Source organism: Podarcis cretensis (assembly GCF_951804945.1).
Source record: "Podarcis cretensis genome assembly, chromosome: 4".
NCBI classification, from domain to species: Eukaryota; Metazoa; Chordata; class Lepidosauria; order Squamata; family Lacertidae; genus Podarcis; species Podarcis cretensis.
The window spans coordinates 54,180,883-54,202,046 of record NC_137173.1 but is presented as its reverse complement, the minus strand read 5'-3'; the positions used below and the strand labels follow the sequence as shown (position 1 = coordinate 54,202,046).

General features: G+C 42.0%; 3 protein-coding genes across 3 annotated transcripts in view; 1 reads left to right on the top strand and 2 right to left on the bottom strand.

Moving 5' to 3' along the window:
- KCNE2 (potassium voltage-gated channel subfamily E regulatory subunit 2) overlaps positions 1-21,164 on the bottom strand; it is a 221,928-nt gene that overhangs the window by 154,485 nt on the left and 46,279 nt on the right. The gene's annotated exons all lie outside the window — the stretch shown is intronic.
- CLIC6 (chloride intracellular channel 6) overlaps positions 1-21,164 on the bottom strand; it is a 136,769-nt gene that overhangs the window by 81,957 nt on the left and 33,648 nt on the right. The window lies entirely within an intron of this gene.
- KCNE1 (potassium voltage-gated channel subfamily E regulatory subunit 1) lies at positions 1,335-13,764 on the top strand. Its single transcript, XM_079974980.1, has 4 exons — positions 1,335-1,636; positions 2,661-2,766; positions 4,525-4,585; positions 11,282-13,764. Coding segments are annotated over exons 1-4 (585 nt in total). The 5' UTR covers positions 1,335-1,635; the 3' UTR covers positions 11,699-13,764.

Sequence of the window (21,164 nt, the reverse complement as noted above, 5' to 3'; positions counted from 1 at the left end):
TAAAATATAGGTAACTTTGCTGCAGCCTCAATGTATGGAAAAATATCACACCATTCATATATACACTCAGGACTGAGGTGAGATTTGAACCTGGGACTTCAACAGTTCATTCTCTTAGCCATTACACAACACTGTAGCATGTGGCTTGACAGTCAAACACACCTAACCAGGATAACTTGAACTGAAAAACAAACAAAACCCACACACCTCCATCTGGAAGAGCCCTAAAAAAAACACAAATCTGAATATTCAGGCTGCATACACACTATACCTTTAAAGCACATTCTTCCCCCTAAAGAATTCTGGCCTGTAGTTTACTCCTCACAGGTTTACAATTCATAGCAACCCTTAACAAACTACAGTTCCCAGAATCCTTTGAGGTGAAGAAATACACTTTGAATGCGCTTTACGGGTATAGTGCATATGCTGTCTCATATGTTTTTTAATTTTCTTCCTGGAACAGCTGAAGCCCAGGTCAAATGACTCAAGTTCTACTAACTCAGCATGAGTAAATCCGGGAAGCCATTTACAGTGCTCACCTGGTTCCACTGCTTCTTGGCCAATTGTTATGAGACTGTCATTGTCACATAAAAGTGTATAACGATGCACCCAGAGAAGCTCTATGTAAACAGTTTTCTAGTTTTTCCGAGAAGAGTATGCACTCTTAGTCCAATAGTCTACAAATTTTCCTCTCGATGTCTCTGTGTTCAGAGAGAAATGTGTGTCTGTGGTTTCTGTAAGGATTTGGGGAAAATTCAGTTCAGTTCATGTTTACAGGTAGACCTACCTAACCTGCACTTTCTGAAGCCATCTGTGAACCGAAACACAGCAAAGCATCCAAATTTGCCCTTCTCTGAATTTTGCAATGCAGTTATCCAGCCAAGTAATGTGTACAAAAATGCATGTACCAGGATAAAGTCTGCATAAAAATGCATACAGTTGTACCTTGGAAGCCGAATGCCTTGGCACTCGTACGAGTGCCACAAACCCTGAAGTGAGTGTTCCAGTTTGCGAATGTTATTTGGGAGCCGAACGTCCGGCACGGCTTCTGCAGCTTCCAAATTGCATGCAGGAAGCTCCTGCAGCTAATCAGAAGCCGTGCCTTGGTTGCTGAATGTTTTGGAAGTCGAATGAACTTCCAGAACAAATTCCATTTGACTTCCAAGGTATGACTGTATATTAGTGAAAATAACATTGCATTGAATGCATTATATTCAGAAACATTGCTTTGCAAAAATGTGCACATTAGGCAACATTGCGCACAAGCATACAAATCATGAGAAATCTGCTGATGAATTTTCATGAGGACTTTTTTAAAAAACAACAACACACAAACAGATGTGGAAGTGTGGAGAACTGAACTGAAAATTGGAAAAATACTGAGAGAACTTAAAATGGCCAGCTTTGCCCACGTTTAGGTTTCAGTTGCCAACATAGTCACTCTTCTTCCAGGGCAGGCAGCTCAAAACTGAGAGTTCTGGTCCATCCTACAGAGATATTTCATCAGAGAAGATTTGTCACCATAGGTGAACCAAGTTGCTGTGGAAGAGGAATGACTCCACAAGAAGAGCTGCTGTGGTTCCTAAACAGTTTGTGCACTTCAGTTCATAAAGGAAGACTATCAGTTCTTTACCAAGTAAGATTTCTTCTCCATTATTGCTCTCAGACCCTCAGCAAGTCTGCTCTTAACAGTGTTGAATTGTTGTCATTCTTATTCACCCCCTTCACCCCAAGGTCAGAGGGCAGGTTACACAAATTAAAATACAATGTTAGAAACAGTTTAAAACAATTTACATTCACAGCGATTGCTGTTTGCTCTGCCTTTGCTGATCTCAACTGGGAGATTTTTTATCTTAAATTCAACATATTTTATATGTGCTTTATATAAATTGCTCTTATGATAATTGCTTTAAAATGTATTTATGCTAGTTTGGTTACATTGTAATGCACCATTACATTACAGGCCATTCCCCTGGAAAAGTACAGTAGAAATATAAAATAAATAAACGGAGGAGGCAGAAAAATGTAGAGCAAATGAAGAAGACTAGTGAATCTTACTTTATTTTCATTTATTTATTGGTGAGATTGCTTCACCAGTAACTGTCCAGTTCCTTACCATCACCACCAGTCTTCCAGCTTGTTCTGTTGTGTGAGTTTTATCAGACTCATCAGTACTTTTCTGCCACAACCGTGCCTAATTTGGGCAACTGCTCTGGGACTCAGGGACAGCACACATAGGAAATGTGTAGCTTGTCAGGGAGACACCATTTACACAATTCAATTCACAAATTATCTGAGGGAGAGAGGTTTTATTTGGAAGTCATACTCATTGAACTTGTGTGAAAAGTTTTTTTAGCCATAAACACATTAATCATCATGGGATATTTTAATGTCAGGCTGCAAATTAGGCTCCGCCTCCAGTTCCCAATAACAGTGAGCAGGCCAGTCGCATGTGGTTATCTAGTCACATGCACCAACAAACACCTGAATTTAATGCATACGCTTGAGGCAGATACAAAACTTTGCCTTTGCACGCCCAATTTGGAAGAACTGGTTCTCTCTCTGTGTGTCCCCCACCTCACATATGCCCTAAGCCACATAGTGTTTAATCACTCAACAGTGAACTAATACAGATATATTTGTACTTTGTGTGATTTCAGTGCTCATGAAAACTGCACCAGTGCATTTCCTGTGCCATGAATCACCAGCCTGCCGTTTTCCTACACTACAGATCTCCAGTCAAAATAATCCCTTTACTCATCCCAAGTAAGTGGACACAGCCCAGTCACGGGTGGCAAACATTTATTTTTCCTTGTAATGAAAGGAAGTGAGTAGTTCTACCTGCATTCACCTGCTTGAATGTAGAAGCAATTTCTGGAAACTGTTTTCTCTTTAATAAAAGTCACCGAATATGAGCACTTTTTTTTAACAGGAAGTTGTTTCTATAAAAGGGCTAGTTTGCTTTTTGCTGAACTGGATTTAACATGATAACAAAGGAGTCACTTTATTTGCTGTGCTTAGACTCATTTGAGGGAAACCTTTCTGTTACATGCAAATGCATATATTTAAAAGCCAGCATCTAGTTCTTGTGGTAAAAAAGAGTTGTTGTTGTTGTTGTTGTTGTTGTTGTTGTTAAATATTTTTTTTTTTAATTTCCAATTACTAAAATCCAATAACAGCCACATTATCAGTATCCAATTACCATTCATATCCAAATATATATCAATTATAAAGCCAATTATTCAATTTGTGTGACTTCCCATGTGTTGGGTTTTGGGGTGCAAAGTTCTTATTTCTTCCTGCTTCCAAAATCTTGATTAATCCAATTACATTCAGTCCTGATCGTAGTCCTTTATCTACAGAGTCCTTGACTTCCATTCGTATTTTGGGGGGGGGGGGGTAAAAAGCAGTTGAGGAATGAACAGGGGATCAGCTTGTAGAAAAAGGGGGTTCTTTAACCATTATCCCTCATTGTTTCTCAATTTCTGCTGCAAACCTTTCCATTTATTTCCCTACTCTTGTTGGGTTCCTGAGGAGCATTCACCCTAAATAGACACAATCTCTTTCCTTGTTCCTTGTAAGAAGGCAAATGTGATTACAGGAAAGGAGAAAGGTTTAAGAGTCAGTGTGCAAGCTCATTGTGGGTGCTTATAACAACGCCCCAAGAGTACGGGAAAAGCAGCCTTGGAGAGGACAATCTTCAGCTGATGAACAGCAGTTGAGAGGGGATTGCTTAATTTTTCCCATACAGTCTTTTCCCAAATCCAGGGGATAAATTGATGAGGTACAATGTGGAACTGGTGAGTAAATGTGGATGAACCCCAAATCACCTCTGAAGGTGTTCTCCCTGCTGGAGGTCCATATATTTGTTAACCCTTTTATGTTTACTTTATTCTCTGCTCAAAATCCATACACACACACATCACACACACAGTTGCTTGTTCTAAAAAAAGGCGTGTAGTTTTCCAGCTAGAACAGGGGCAGGAAACCTTTGGCCTTCTGGAGCCTGAATAGCTCAGTTTGTTACTGTGGTGCTGATGATGCCAGGGTCACAGGTTCGATCCCCCTTTGGGTGTTGCTGGACTACAGCTCCCATCCGCCTTCACTTCAGGCCATGCTGCCATGTGCAGGTGGGCAATGCAGTTCAGTAGCACCTGGAGTGCCAAGGCATTAGAAGATGAATACAAAAGCTATTAAAATATAAAGGGGAGCTGAGAAAGGAGGGGGAAAGATGGAGGCATTGCTTTATAAAGGGAGAAAGAAAGGGCTTATCTTGGTCCAAGATGAGTGTGTACTAGGTAGAACAGTATGCTGGAGGCAAAGAGGTTTCCCATGGTCTTGCATCAAAATTTCAAGCGCTCAAAGGTCTTTGCAATCCTTGATTCATTCTTCATTTTAGATCCTTAATGTTGCCATTTTACAGATGGACAACTGTAGGCTGAATGATAAGGACATGTCCAAACTTCGCTGGCTTCAGCTCTGGCACATTTGCCCATTTACATTTGTTCCCATTACTCCCTGCAGTGAAAGAAAGCAGCTTCACTTTGCAAGTACAACAAGACTGGTGGTGTGGGCAAAGGAAAAGGTGAGCTGTTTTAATCTGGCCTGACCTTTGTGTAATTTCATTGAAGAGTTCTTTGTACAGAATTGCTTAGTGTTGCATGTGCAGCAGACTCACCCTAGCACATGGCACACTTCCTTTCTTGTTTTGTTTGCCTGGAATCCTTTCTCCACCTGGAAATCTGTGTCTCTGTGTCACCTTCCTCTTCATGGAACTGCATTACCACCTGTTTATAAGCTCCTCCCCTGTGCACTCATAGTATGAGTTTGGCCACTCGTACCCAGACGACAGGTCCCTCCCAGCAAACACGGTGTGATGGTGTGGATTCCTAACACCCAGACCTCAGGCTTCTTCACAGCCATGCTCAGAGAGAGAGCCTGATTCACAGCATCCAGGTAGCAGGCTCCCTCCTTCACACAGCTTGGTGAGTTTGCATGTTTTCCTGTTTGCTTGACAGCCTTTTTGTTCCTCCAGATAGGCTGCCGCCCTAGCTTAAAATCATCTTCTTGTTCAGACACATACATCTTTCCCCTTCTGTGCTTCTGCATCTTGGGCAAAAGGTGGCACCTGCTCTGCTGTGTCCTTTTTTTCCTCAGGCAGTTTTATATTGTGAAACAAAATTCCCATGTGAAGCGGTAAGAGTGGGAAGAACCCTTGCTTCAAAGAACCTTACTACTTGAAACAAGAAGTAGATTACAAATAAATAAATACATTTATATTTACCTTTACATATCATTTCCATAGACTGCTTGACACTTTACAATTTGAGTACTGAATTTCAGCTCAGTGTACCTGTAGACACAAAGGTAGCATTGCCAGGAATTTTTGCTTTGTTTTGTTGTAGCTGGGGTGCTCTGTCTGGGAACTGGAATGATAACAGGCAAACATTTTTGATAGTATAATAACTCCCCTCTCAAAATTCCTATATACCCATTTGGAAACAAGTGTGAGTTTAAAAAATGGAATTGTTTGGTATGAAAATATTAAAGTTTAATTTTAGAAATAGGTGTGGCATTTAGAAATAGGTGTTATCATTGTGTTACTTGGAACACAGATCCAAAGGCGCCCATAACTTGTATACTGAAGATTGGGGGGGGGGGGTAGGGAGTTGGAGACACAAGGGAGTTTGTTTGTGCCCTCAGGTTGTTTGGAAGCTGTTCAGCACTCCCTAAAAGTTCAATGTAGTTAATTTCCAGGAAACGGGACCATCTTCACATAGGCAAGTAAAATAACAACGGAGTTCATAATGTTACAATTATCAAGCTTTACAAGGGAGTGGTTACAATGGCAGCATGCAATGGACACTGTTAGATGTGGTAATAGCACATATTTTTAATGAGATGCTAGTGGAAATTAAGTTGATGTAGCTAGCAGTTCCATGGGCTCCCTTGGGACTGAGCAAATCCCATTCACTCTCTATGGTCTTCTAGTTACAGAAGTCTGTTACATTCTCTCCTTGTCCTGTAAAGAGCAGGTACACACAGTTGAAAACATTCACAATTTACGTGTGGCTTAAACAAAGTAGCAAGTAACAAGCAGTATTTATGAAGAGTTATGATCAATTTTATGTAAAACTGATACCAAGAGTATGATGTGATCCTGGGGCTTGAACACAAAGGTACTCAGGTGAGCATATGCAGTAGCGTAGCATGGGGGTTGCAGGGGGGGCCGGCCGCACCGGGTGCAACATCTGGGGGTTAGGGTTAGGGGGTGCAAATCCACAGGTTAGGGGGCGCAAATTACTTGCCTTGCCCCGGGTGCTGACAACCCACGCTACGCCACTGAGCATATGGCACCTGCAATGTTGTTGAACTCAGTAAAAACAAAAACCCATTTTTGACACTATGCACCCAGTCCAACCCTAACATGACAAACACACATCCCAAGGAATGTGGGGTACCGAATATTTAGAATAGCAGAAGTTGGGAATGGAAGCTGACAAATTAGAATGTGTAACAGCATGGCCGTTTCAAAAGAACTGCTGCCACAAACCTTCACCCCCCCCTCCCAACAGTGGCATAGCTAGCTGCTCCAGCACACAGAGCGGCAGGGGCAGGGCAATATGCACACGGGGGTGGCGCGGCGAGCTGCCCACGGAGTCTGCCTAGTGGATGTAAACCCCACACTGCCATTTTGGGCAGCGCGGGACCCCGAGCCACTGCATCACTCCCAGGAGAGACGCGTGGCTTGGGCGCACTGCAGGCCAAGCCCCACGGTAAGTGCGCCCCCCGCCCCCCCGCGGTGTCCATTCCACTTCCAAAGTGTTCGAAAACCAAAGTGCAGCTACTGATTGGCTGTAGGAAGCTCCTGCAGCCAATCAGAAGCCGCAGAAGCTTCTGGGTTTTGATCGTTCTTTTGGGAGCCAAAACGTTCCAGAACTAGGCTGTTTGAAAACCAAGGCACGACCATATTCTTAACAAGATAAGTTTTCAATTGTTTCCTAAAAGCAAAAATGCTAGTTCCTTGTCTGAGTTCAACTGGAAGCTGATTTCATAGAGCTGGAGCTACAATACTAAAGATCTAGTTTCTTTTTGATATCAGCCATACCTTCAGGCTATACAGAACACTTAGCAATTCCCCATAAAAGGGATGAAATTGTGACTCAGAGGTCTATGGGGCAAGGCTCCAGTTGGCTAATTAGATCAGTTCTCTTTAAAATGTGGACCAAATACATTTCTCCTCCCGTGAACTGGCTATCACTGGCCTATACTATTTCAGTGTATTGAGAATGTCCTTAGCCTGCAGCCATACATCTGGAATAAGCCCCACCCTCTCTAATCTGGGAATGCTGCTAACAAGAGTGCTAGACATACAGTACCTACTAACTGGAGTCAATTTATGTCTTTTCTGCTTGGAGTGAGTTCAGATGCCATCTAACTTTCCAAGTGATGAATATATTCCAAACTCAGTGCTGATTTCCTCTTTCCCCTTCACAATAGAGATATGGAAACACATTCCACATCCATCCCTTAACATTTAAATCAGGAAATTGTATGTGACAGAGTTACTCTGTGTTTCCATAACTATAAGCACATTAAGACCTGCTGTCGGCTAGCTCATAGCTTTCCCCACAATAAAACCACATTGAATTACAAACAGTACCTGCTTTCAAAATTTAGGACATGTTTTTGTTGGCGACCATGTAGTTTTCTTAAAAAATAATAATTCTGAAACTATACTAAAGCATGCCACTGTCAATGGTTTGATACCCCAGTTTTGTATAAATGAATGATTGGACTCATTAGTTGAAAATGATTCATCACATAACTTGTAAAAAAAGGTAAAGGACCCCTGGACAGCTAAGTCCAGTCAAAGGCAATGATATGGTTGCGGCACTCATCTCGCTTTCAGGCCAAGGGAGCTGGAGTTTGTCCACAGACAGCTTTCCGGGTCATGTGGCCAGCATGACTAAACTGCTTCTGGCACAACTTGTATTATATCCCTGTTAACCAAAATCAGAGCAACATGGGAAATTGGTTTATACCAAGCCATTTTTAATAAACAGCTTAGAGGCAGGGCCGGCCCTACCATTAGGCAGAGTGCGACAGCTGCTTCAGGCAGCAGTTGCCAGACCATTCCCCCCTCTGAAGAGGCTGGTCCTTTAGAGGAAATCTGGCACTGCCGCAACAACCCCAACCCACAACCAGCCCTCTTTTCCTAGCTTCTTACTTACAAGCAGTCAAAGGGTGGTCATGCCTGTGGTGGGCTCTGGCTTCATCTTCTACTGTTGGGCTCCCTGTCTTCTACCCTACCAGTGCCAATGGGCACCAGTCTCCATGGTTCTTCCTGAGTCCCCTAAGCTAGACTGCTATGCACTTCAAAACCTAGCCTATGGTGAAGGATACTGCCCCTTTGCTAGTGTTGAAGTAAAGTTCAATTGGCCATCCTGTCAGAATCTGGAGGCGCCATCTTGGATTTTGCCTCAGACATCAAAACAGCTTGGGCCAGCCCTCCTTAGAGGTTTTATTAGAAATAAATAGAAATAAGTCACACCACTGGGCCACCTAGCTCAGTACTGGCACCGACCGGCAGCCCCTCTCCAAAGTTTCATATCTGAGACTTTCTGCACACAAATCTTGTGTTTTACCACTTAGCAATGGATCCACCCAGACATGCGTCCCCTCCAAAAACCAACCTGTCAGAACAATTTCTCTTAAAAAAAAATAATTGACTTATTTCTTAATGCTCATGTAATAAAGAGACATTGTGAAAGGGATTTCACAATTGCAACAGGGTGAGATTTCATTCTTCAAGCTACAATAACTTGAATCAGCACTCTTTCCACGTGACGGAGATTTCCCAGTGTAAAGGTCACTATATGGAACATTCTGTTATATGCAGTTCCATTATTGCCATTTTACAGTTTCAAATATGCAGCCATGTAGGCTGCAGTTTGAATCAGAAGAGTAGCATGAAGGGAGATGAGCTTCTTAACCCTTTGCCCTGGAAATTTCTGACAAAGATTACCCCAAAATGCATTCCCCCCCCCCCAATAAGGGGAAACGGGCCAGTTTTCAGCAGGAAAACAGCAAGTTGGCTGAGAAGGCTCTCTCTCTGTGCCAATTTTTGTCTTAAAACTGCAGCCACAGCGCTTGCCTTGTTTAAGAAGAGATAAAAGCATAGCCCCGTGTGGAATATTTTCTTCTAGTATCTGTCAAGATAAGGGGGCCAGAAGCTGGACCCTCTCCCAAGAAAACCCACACCAAAAATAGAAAACATACAAAACTTTGTTTGGGCTGATTACACACAAACTAAAATAAAACATCAACTAGGGTTAGGGCTTTGGAGCAAGATGCAAGACACACAGGCACCAGACTGTTACTCAGCTGATCCCCACCCCATGGAGGGGGCCGGAAGGTTTTATCATAGATCACCCTGTGACTTCTTGTCCGGTGTTGATCTCCTGACCTACAGGTGAAACTCAAGAGTCCAGCTACGTGCCAAAAGCATGAGCAGAGAACTAAGAAGAGTTGCTCTCAAGATAAGACCAAGGCCACAATGATCTCCAGCTTCCTTAACCAGTTAAGCACCAAACTTTGACAATATCCATAGTAAAAAATGGCAATGCCCCTCTGAAGAGGAAAGAAAGTGTACTGCAACCACAATTTAATGAAGGTTATCTGTCCTGTAGGGGGTCTCTCTGTTGTGTTCCTTGGCAGTTTAATCTATTGATTTGTGGAGCAGGCAGTGCCTTATATGTCCTACCTCTCATTATTAACAACAGCACCCAAATCCCATCCTCTTTCTTCTGTGCACACACAGAGATTGTCAAAGGCTTGAGACCACACAATACATGGCATACTGCCATAGATTACGAGGCTTGACTAAATGCTCATGGACTCAGAATTGAAATTCTAAGGTTCCAGTGACTGCAAAAGTGCTCGACTCCCTGGGCCAAAGTTAGCTAGCTCCTTGTGACATCAGAGCACCTAAGCCAGTGACATTCAGAAGGGCCTCTGCTACCTAAGAGGTTATTGTGACATCAAGAAATTGCATCATGAAAGGTGGGCAAGCAGAAATGATAGAGGTGATAGAGGTAGAGGAAGAAAATACAAAAGGAGGAATGGGGACAAGTTAATGCCAGTCAGGAGGGAGACCTTGGGTGTTTCCAGGCAGGAGCTCTATAATGCAAATTGGTCATACAGATCCAGTTTTTCTCTGTATGTGACTGATTCATTAATTTCCTCAGATTAAGGGTCGTCGTCCCCAAGCCATGGATGTTCATTGCTTTTCCATCGCTTGCCATCCACACCAGTGGGCAGAGCTCAGTGGAATGTATTTAAGCTGTGTTGTTAAGCTCCTCCCCTAAGTCACACCTCTCCTGCCCCGCACAAAGTTCTTTTTTCCACTCTGGGCATGCATTAGTAATTCCGTATCTGTGCATGTGTGCCTTTAAAAAAATTACTGGAAGTGCACAAGACTTAGCTGTCATGTTTCATAGTAGGCAAAATGGATGCTTGTGTTTTGGAACAATATCCATGTCAGTGTGGCTTTTAATTTTAATTTAATATTGAGGTCAAAAAACTGCAGCAGCAATGCAGTACCAAAATTATATTAAAGAGGTCTTCTGCAAGACCACCATAATGAAATGTTTTTTAAAAAGTCTTATATGCATATTGCAATTACAATCTCTGGGATAATTCCCCACATTTGCTGTGTGGAGATCTTGAGAGACTAGCTCCTCTGAACTGGCTTGTTAGAATTCAGATGTGCCTTCAGCATGCAGAATCAATGGAAAGCTTCAAGTTATTATTAATTTATTATTTATACCCCGCCCATCTGGCTGGGTTTCCCCAGTTGTCACAAAGTAGAAGAGGCAGCACTTTAGGCTGGTTGGAGAGGATCAGTGGATCTGTTATGTTGAGCAGAATACATACTGAGAGAGAGAATAGCTGTATATGTTGGGGGCTTTATTTTTCTTCCACTAAAAAGGGAATATTGGAAGCAATAGCTTTATCCATCATTATACAAGGAGTGCATTTTGGTGCATTTTAGTGCAAATGACATTTCATTCGGTAAAGGTAAGTATTTCATCTGGTCTTTGGTTCATGGGATTTCATTACGAAAAAGCCTCTGAGAACCGGCCCCTGATTTCTCATTCAAAATACAGTATGATGACATCTCTTTTTTACCAATAAAAAGGTCCGTTTATATACTATTTATATATAATTATTTCCATATTTTGTTTTTAACATGTTTCCCCTCCCAATTTTCTTCTAGAAATCAGAATTTAAGGAAGGAGTTCTTCACAGGACAATGGCAATGGTGTCCAACAACACAGCATTAAACTACCTCCTTTCAAAACTGCTAGAAGACTATGAAAGCAAACCCAGCCACCCGACAGCTGCACCAGTCGTTGCAACAAATGACCATCTGGAAATCATCTACATACTCCTATTGCTTGGCTTCTTTGGCTTCTTCACATTCGGAATAATGATGAGCTACATCCGCTCCAAAAAGCTTGAACATTCAAATGACCCGTACAATGTGTACATTGCCACAGACATTTGGCGGAAGAAGGACAAGGCCAGCTTGAAAGCCAAGGTGATGGAAAATTATAAATCAAGCATTGTCTTGGAAAACCAGCATGCTGTAGAACAGCCCACCAGTCACATTCCTGAAGTGAACCCTTCCTAGCAAATGGGCAGCTAATCTTACAGACATCATACTGAATTTTCCAAAACTGTGAAAGTAAGCAGTTTGTGGCCTATATTTACCCTTTTTAAGAAGAAAAGTACATCCCCTGCCGCTTCAGGGGTGGATTTAGGTTTGATAAGGCCCTAAGCCACTGAAGGTAATGGGGCCTTTTATATGTCCAGCTGTCCTTTGTCAACAACAAATTGTCACTGTTTTTGTGTTGAATATATGCTATGTGGTAATTTATGGACCTAATAGGTATCTAAAGCCATTTGCACATAACAAAGATCATAGGAGCCTACACAACACAAAACACTGTTGCTGTATCTGGGTTTTATTTTATTTGTTTTTATCTTATATTTTGGAAATGTACGTCCAGTTTTCTTTCCTTTAAATTTTTTGGGGCCCCTAAGAGAGTGGGGCTCTAAGCTATAGCTTGTTTAGCTTATATGTAAATCCAGCACGGCCTCTGTTCAACCCCCTTAGAATAATGAGAAAAGTGCACCTGCAGCATTTAGAAATCCAGTGCATTTTGGAAGACTATTCTGTACTGGCAGGTGCTGCTTCCAGCTTGAGAATCAAGCTGTTGAAGGAGATATATGCTGCCTGTGATCTACTTCCACCATAAGGAAGGAATTCCACAAGGAATTTGGGCAAAAAAGAAGTAGTAAATTAAGCCTCATTCCACAAACATATTCTTAAAACCAACAGGAAAATTTAACTACAGACCAGAAATGTTGTTTTGATTTCACATGGGGTTAGGTATTTCCTTCCAACCTATTGTAAACAAGTTACTGGTCCTTATGGGATGGAAGATGACAAGTCAGTTTAATGTAATGCTAGCCACATTATTTCCTTGTGTGCTGCAACAAGGCACCTCAAACTGGGTGGCTTTTAGCCACTTCATACTGATGACTTGGGGAAGGTGTTTACTTTGGTGTAGCAATTAGAAATAGCTGTGAGTGACTGTGCAACTTCAAAGAAGGCAGCCAGGTTTTGGGGGGGGGGGTGGACACAAAGATACACTGCTAATGCTAGGATGATTCTGGATAAAATGCATCAATAGGTGGCACCCTAGAGCAAATGAACCTACCGGTATGTACAAGTATTTTGGAAGCCAATGGCTCGACAGAGCATTTCTTTTCCATTCTTGAAGCTCTACTGTTTCCTTGCTTTTGTTTTTGAAAGCTCTTTACCATAAAGCCTTGTCTCTCTATATTTAATCGTTGCTTCTTGAAACTGAATTTCCCCCTGCTAACTTCTTTAGTATTGGTACTCCCCTCTGTTAATTCTATCTGCATATGTGTGACATATGTTTAATTTTGGTACTTTCTTTTCATTCCTTCAGAGAAACCATTCTGCATCCTAGTTCTAAAGTTGTGTCTCTCAAAATGCAATGTATTTTAGAACCTAGACATTATTGTGTTAAATCAGCTAGATAAATTCACATCCATTCAAATCAGTGAGAAACTTGCTGTGAAAATTCATAGAATGCAAATTGCAGAAAAAAGACCTATTACAGATCAGTAGTCCCCCCCTCCAAATACACAACACTGATTCCTATTATTAATTTACACAGCTGCTCTTCTCAAATAATGTGTTTGCTCTTCAGTATTAATTATTTCCATTGAATGTGCCTGTAATTTCTGGTTATTATATAACTTTTGTATTATTTTAAACCAACAATTTCCTTTATTTTTAAAAAGGAAGATTGTACCTACAATTCCTCTATAGAGGAACACCTCATTGTGGGGAGGGGCGGTTAATGTTGTGGTATGAGGCTATATTATTTGGGTTGCAAGTGACCTGAAAAAATGGCCTACACTGTTGTGCTTCTTGCCAGAATATGATTTGCAGAAATCAACAGGTAAATCTTACCTGATATGGAGGTAAATATGATCACCTTCCAATGACTACAGATTAAAAATGCTATAAAAGGCACAACTGCTAAAAATGGCACCTCTGTTTGCCATAAGTTTAGAGTGTTTTCCATGCAATTGTAATTCTTCTTTATTAATGTGTAAATTTTCTTTATAAAATTTAATAAAGTGTTAATAGCACATATGTATCACATGTGTATCTTGATAATATTCCACATCATGGCAAAGCCATTCTGATTATCTAAAACTAAAGATTTTAGTGAACAAAATGCCTAGTTTTTGTTTTGTTATAAATCTATGGTTTAATGCTTGTCCATTCAAAACATATTGTTTGTGCAATTAGTTTGCCAAAGAAATAGTATGCTTTTAGGTATTTACTCCTTACTTGTACATGGCACGTAATGCTGCCACTGTGGGGAAACCTAGGATAAGAGGCCTTTTCATTTACAAAAAATCAGTTTAAAATTATCAACATTGATCATACTTTGAGTTTGTTCAGGCCATTGTATACATTATACAAGAAACGGAATAAAGAGATAAAGAGAGAGGGGGGCAAGCCAAGCAGAGTGCTCTTGGTTCCCCATAATTACCTTTGCAATAATCTTACACTTTTTTCAAAGGCATCCAATATGATTTTGGCATGTTTTGCTATTCATTATAGAATTGGTCACTAATCTTGTGTAGTAGAAGCCGTCCATTATGCTTGTTTAACTATAGTGAAAAACTCACCAAGCAATGGCTCATCATTGATTCCCAATAGAAGCTTTTTTGGGGGGGATGGGGGGTTACAATTGAATTTTACTGGCACTTTTACAGGAAATAATATATATATATCTAGGCACCAAGAGAGTAATTTACAATCAAACTCACAGTGTGGTGTAACAGCTAAATGAATGGGTTTCAGGTAATTCAGATCCTGCTCAATTTTGAAGCTTAGCCTTATGGAAGTTATTGAACATGGGATATAAGCCTGAAGTGTATTGAAATGCAATGAGCCTTATGCTTTTGATGCGGAGTGTTTCCTGGCCACAAAACTCACCCTGCAAACATTTGCAGCTCCAAGTATTAGCAATGACATTAGCATTACTAACCTCAAAGTTTCATTTCTTACACATAAACTTGGTTTTTAAAACATGAGTCATTATCATACCCATACTATTTTGTTCATTGCAATGCTATGATAAGAGCTCTGTTTATCTCTCCAACCAGCCGGCCACAGACAGTGAGTGACAGCAGAAAAAGTAAACATAGAGTGTAAAGTGTTGGTTGACACTGAATGTATTTATAGTAGTGTTGACATGCCCAAAGTGTAAGGAAAATGACTTTTGTGTCTAGCAATGTAGAATTCTCTGCATGCAAACACATCTCTCCAGGTCTGCAATGTAAGGAATGGGTTTTAGTTTTGCAGGAGCACCACCTGGTGGTTACATGATGGACTAAGGGCTTCATATGACATCATCATAATCAACAAAATATCTTAAGGCATTGCTGTTGGCAACAGGATGTGAGGCATAGGATGTGGACCACACTGCTTCTTGGTATTGAAGTCATAATGAAAACATGCTAACCCCTTCCTATATCACACCTGAGTTTTCATTATAGGCTGGGTGCACATTGTGCCTTAGTAAATGATGCAGAATGTTTTTAAAGATAAAATGACCAAATATGTTTCCGTAATACCGTATTATCCAAAATGCTTTTTGAGAGAAAATGCAAGGCATAGCTAAATCAAGCTTGTAATAGCATGGCTGCAGACGGTATTTAACAATAAGAAAATGCTAAAGAGAAAATGCTAATAAAGTTTTCATTTCACTTCTTCAGCCTCTCCCAATGCAGTGTACATGAACACACATGGACAGACACACAAGCGATCTTTATTATACAAGATGTCATACATCAAAATTAGTTGCAGGGGACCTTCAAACATTTCAGAGGTTTGCTTTCCGACTCTAGGAAAGAAGCATGTGGAGGATGGACATAAACCTTAACATCGTCCTCTAACATTGGTCCTCTAACAGGGAGAAAGCTAGAAAGAGAATTTGCAGTTTTATGGGTGAAACTAATCCTATACTGTATACACTTTCTTGGAAGTAGGAGTCTTTTACCCCAACGGCTGGTATTCAACTGCAATATACACTAAAGCAGTATCATGCCATTGTAAATAGCCGTGGCTTCCCCCAAAGCATCCTAGGGACCACAGTTTGAAGTGGTATGATACTGTTTTGAATGCACAGTGCAAATGCAGCTTAAGTTTTACTCAAAGCAGACCTATTGAAATGAATGGAACTAACTTATTTACAGTATGTTTCATAATTTCAATGTGCCTTCCCTGAATAAAACTTAGGCAAATGCTACCCAATCGGACTTACCCCCAAGTAGAAATGCATAGGATTGCACTTCAAATTTCGGCTATAAATATTCCCATGACCCTCAGCCAGCATGGCCAAAGGTCAGGGATTATGGGAGTTGTAGTCTAGTGACATCTGGAGGGTCAACATTTCCCCACCTCTAAAATAAAACATAGGTGGAGGTATTCCTAGTACCACTATGACACATTTCCAGCGAATGATACTTTGTTCTCCAAGATGCATCTATCCTTAGTTCCAGTAGCAGCCGGTGAGGTGGTGTAGGTGGGGCTTTTCAAGAGGAAGTTGGCAGAGGCGAAACATGGGGAGATCAGCCTGGTGTGGCACATCGTGGCAGCAGCAGGGCCTTGCAGAGCCAGGCAGAGGCCCGGGCCAGGTAGATAATGTGCCCCCCTTTTTTTTACCCTGGGGATAACTGAAGTCTTATAAATAAGTAAGTATATAAATAATTTTCACAAAAGTTATGCTGACAAATAATTTTATTTCAAGGCTTGAACCGTATCTGCATATAAAGACAAAACGGAAAATATAGATATACAATAGTACTTTTTAAAAATACATAGGGAAAAGGATTATTTAAGTATTTACATTTAAAAATGCTTTCCTAGCTTTCTTTTCTGCGAATTCTTGAATTACGCTGGAAAAATCAAGCAACTTTGCCTTATCGTGGTTTATGTTTATGTTTATCATTGCTAAACCATTTAGGAGTTCTTGAGCCATTGTTGATCGAAAGAAAGACTGCCAGCCATGGCCCCAGGGAATCTGCCCACCGCCACCGCCGCCACTGCCTTTGCGCCTCCGCGTTTGCCCCAGTGCACCCCCTGTGATTGTGAATATGCTGACTGAGGCCCCCTTTGGAATCGGAGGCCCAGGCCAAGTGGCCCATATGCCCCCCCCCTGTCTGGGCCTGGGCAGCAGCATCCCATTGGCTCCGCTGCCAAGTGTCACACCTTGCTGAGATCCCTGCACCTCCCCTCTCGGTAAGCCCCAATAACCCCTTTTGATGTTGAGAAGCCAGGATAGTAATGGTGCCCCACCCTCACTGGCTGCGGCTGCTGCTTCTTAGTTCATGGCTCTTTCTGTCTCTCTCCTCACCCAAAACTACAGAGTCTTCCCCACCACCATTCCATTTATTTATTTGGTGCCATACTTGTGCATGGTGTTCTACAGAGGCCAAGCGTACAGGTCCTGCCACCAGGAGCTTACAATCTAAAATTCGACACACAGGGAAAACAGGGGAGAGAAGTCGGATGCAAAGGAAGAGAGTGCTTCTGTACCTATAATAACTGTGTTCTGCTCGGACACTGAGGTCCAGTGCCGAGGGCCTTCTGGCGGTTCCGTCGCTGCAAGAAGCCAAGTTGCAGGGAACCAGGCAAAGGGCCTTCTCGGTAGTGGCACCCGCCCTGTGGAACACCCTCCCACCAGATGTCAAAGAGAAAAACAACTACCAGACTTTTAGAAGACATCTGAAGGCAGCCCTGTTTAGGGAAGCTTTTAATGTTTAATAGATTATTGTATTTTAATATTCTGTTGGAAGCCACTCAGAGTGGCTGGGGAAACCCAGCCAGATGGGTGGGGTATACATAAATTATTATTATTATTATTATTATTATTATTATTATTATTATTATTATCAAAGGTGCAGGAGCCCTGTCTTCTTTTGCATCTGGCCAACCTAGAGGAAGTAGAGTACTGGGGAAATGGGGGAACCAAGTGTGAATTGCATGAAGGGCTTTTTTTCCTCAGCCGGAACGCGCTGGAACTCTGGCACCTCTCAAGTGGGCGCCATTGCCACTGTAAGAGAACAAGGGAGGTGTTCATGGTGAGTTCTGGCACGTCTTAAGTTTTAGTTACAGATTGAGTTACAGCAGTGCATAGGAGCATTCATACTTGTTTATTATTACTATTTTTATTATTACTCCTACTCCTACTCCTAGTATTTATTGGCTCTCTTATCCACCCTTCACCATAAGGTCTCAGGATGAGTTACAACAATATAAGATTGAAATCAGTTAGAACAATTTGCCATTCAAACAATGGGGTGGGTCCTAAAATTATATGTCTCAGGTGCCAACGGTCAGGACAAAGAGGAGGTGTGCCTTCACACGATGAAAGCTACACAATGAAGGTGCCAGACACATTTCTGTGGGGAGGGAATTCCACAGCTCACATTAGTCCCTGCTTCTTAGAAGGGTGGGAGGGGGAAGGGCGTCTCCTTCAAGGTTATTTCCCATTAAAACACTATTTCCTAACTGGAAACTTCCATTGAGAAAATGCCTGCCAGTCATTCTGATGTCCAATTTGCAGCATGGTTAGCCAGAGCTGATATGACCATTATCCATCACTGAGAGAAGTCAGCAGAGAAGGGTGAAGCATTTCTGAACCTCTCTCTCTGGTGAACTACGAAAACATATGTCAACCTCCACAACACACAGACACACACACACCTGTGACATTTTTAGAGTCTTTATAAGGGTTGACACTATTCTCTGGTATGACTTCTGTTTGTGTTTGTATGAATAGCACAAAACAGCAAGTGACATTTCTCTGGCATGGTACAAGGATATTTCTGACTTAACTGCATGTAGCTGTTCATCATGGGACTCTGCCGTTTGTATAAGAAATTTAATAGACCTTTTTTATTATTTATTTACATTTATATTGCCATTCCCAGCATGACTGACTAGAAGAAAGCACATTAACAATAAAATGGTAAAACGACTGCCATTAAAGCAATGAGATAAAAACAGTACGGAGTAAAAACATAATATCACAGCAGCATAAGAAGAAAAGAAAGCACTGCCCTAAAAACACAGTCAGAATGAAAATGCCTTGGGAAATAAAAAAAAGTGGGTCTTTGAAAAGTTTGGGAGACTTGGTACCAGGCATGCTTCCATACAGCATCACAATGAAAAGTGGTCATCTCCCTCGTTGCTGCAGAGAAGGGCGTCCAGATTCACATGAGAGAAAACATTCCTTCAAGTATCTAGATCCCAGTCTCTGTAAAGGTAAAAGGCAAAGGACCCCTGGACGGTTAAGTCCTGAGAAAGGCAACTATAGGGTGTGGCACTCATCTCACTTTTCAGGCTGAGGGAGCCGGTGTTTGTCCACAGACAGCTTTCCGGGTCATGTGGTCAAGCATGACTAAGCCGCTTCTGGCGCAATTAAACACCATGACTGAAGCCAGAGCAGCGCATGGAAATGCCATTTACCTTCCCGCCACAGCACTGCTGTGATTTCGAACTGCCAGGTTGGCAGGAGCAAGAACAGAGCAACAGCTAAGCGCCAGCCACATCCCTCCAGTCTCTGTAGTACTGGCAGACTCTAGCCCTTGGAAATGGAGCAGCAACCAAAGAAGATGTTTCAAAATAGTAAGGGATGTTCCCATCGGCTGATGCTAGTAAGCAGCCTAGCAGTTGTATTCTGAACTAATGGAAGTTTCAATCAGTCTTCAAAAACATCCCCCAAAATAACACATTACTAAATTTTGAAGTTATCATAGTATGGGAAACTGTGGCCAGGCTATCCAGACGAGATTGCCATTGGCCACACTCCATCTTTGGAGGCCTCTTAGGCCTTCAGTTAATAATGCAGAATCTATCAGCACCACCAGAATGCACACCTACTAGTTTTTTTTAGCAACCCCATCCAGAAAAGGTAGATGACAACCACCTCAGATAAATGATCCCACCTATGCTGTTTACATGCCAAAATAGTATCCAAAGAGCTTGCAAGTATAAAATTCACTTTAATAGGAGCGTTTTTGCCTCTGCAAACTGAGGGTGCAAGGGGTCTAGTCCAGATAAGACCACAACTGGGGGAAAGAGCTATTGCTCCCTAGACCATATAATAGGGTCACAATCCAAATTGAGTCCCTGACCCCCATGCAAGCCCTCTATTTTAAGGCACAGATATATAACTAACATACAGTCTAGGCTGACAGTAAGAGTCAGTTGTCCTCTTCATGTGTTCAGAAATAGATCTCTGGAGACAAAGTGTAGTGGCAGTCTGCATGTGCTGCACTGGGCCCCAACTTTCCTGTACATGCCAGGTGTACTTGTCCTAACCCTACCTTTCCTTCATTAAGCAGGAAGGGCAGGAAAGTTCTTCTAACAAAGTTTGGCTGAACATGCTTAGATGCCTCCTTGTGATCAGGAACTCTGGCAACAATTCAATGGGAAGGTCTGAGGCTGAGCTGATGGGCGTAGGAATGTTAAAGGTGATGCCAACAGATGGATGCCCATTCAGTGTACAAACTTCATTCCGACACATGTTTATTTAAGTGTGTGAGAAGGGCTTGTTTAAAGGCTTATTTTGTGGCAACATTTGTGGTGAAGAAATGCTCACCTGCCAGCATTGCATCTGCAGAATGCTAACCATCCTGAGAGTCCATGTATCCTGCAGCAATTTGTCTCCTGGTGCAATTCGTTTGCAGAATGTTTTGCATATAGGATAACACACAACCTCACTTGAACTCCTATTAATAACAGAATCTGTGGCCTCCTTAGCCTCTTCTAGCTACAGTTGCTTGAATGAGTTTTAGGGCACTGTCAGGAATGTGCCCCCCCCCCAGAGCGCAGGGGATGAGTTAGACTCAGATATTGAACTAGGAAACAACTCTGCAGATGAGAACTGCCTGTCAGAATCAAGAAAGGGCAGTTAAACCCCCCTTTTTTGGAGAAGACTCTATTAACTGTCAAGGAGAGGAAGAGTTGGAAGGCAGCCAAGGTGTCGCTGGGCAATCAGCAGATAAGCAGTGGTCTGAATCTGGGTTGAGTGAGAGGGAGGAGGAGGGAGGAGGTCAGCCTCTCAGTCCCCGATCCAGGAGTTTGGATAAAATCAGAAGGCAACAGAAGAGCAAGAGGGGAAAGGCAGGTGTCTGGCGTCCTTCCTGTTGTGGGAGGAGCGAAACTTCAGACTGACCAACAAATGTAAATGAGAACAGGTGAGAAGCCGGGCTCTGGATGTGTCTTTTTGTAAATAAGCCTACATAAAAACTGCCAGAGAGTCAATTACTTCTTACTGGAGCTTGCCTGTCTGCCAGAGATCATTACAGGCACATTGTAGATTTGAACCCTCCTGTTTCCCTTTTATGGTAGGGGCATCCGCATGATGTCCTCCTCATCTCAGTATTGTTCCAGACACCCCCACAACCTTTAAATGTAGAGTTTTTCAATCTTGGCAGTTTGAGAAATTCCCACTCAGGGGCCAAACTGAGAT

Excerpts from the sequence above, each read along its gene's own strand:
- KCNE1 (XM_079974980.1), top strand. Across the intron at positions 2,767-4,524 it reads AATCCCTTTACTCATCCCAA|TGAAAGAAAGCAGCTTCACT; the intron begins GTAAGTGGACAC and ends TACTCCCTGCAG. Across the intron at positions 4,586-11,281 it reads TGGTGTGGGCAAAGGAAAAG|AAATCAGAATTTAAGGAAGG; the intron begins GTGAGCTGTTTT and ends ATTTTCTTCTAG.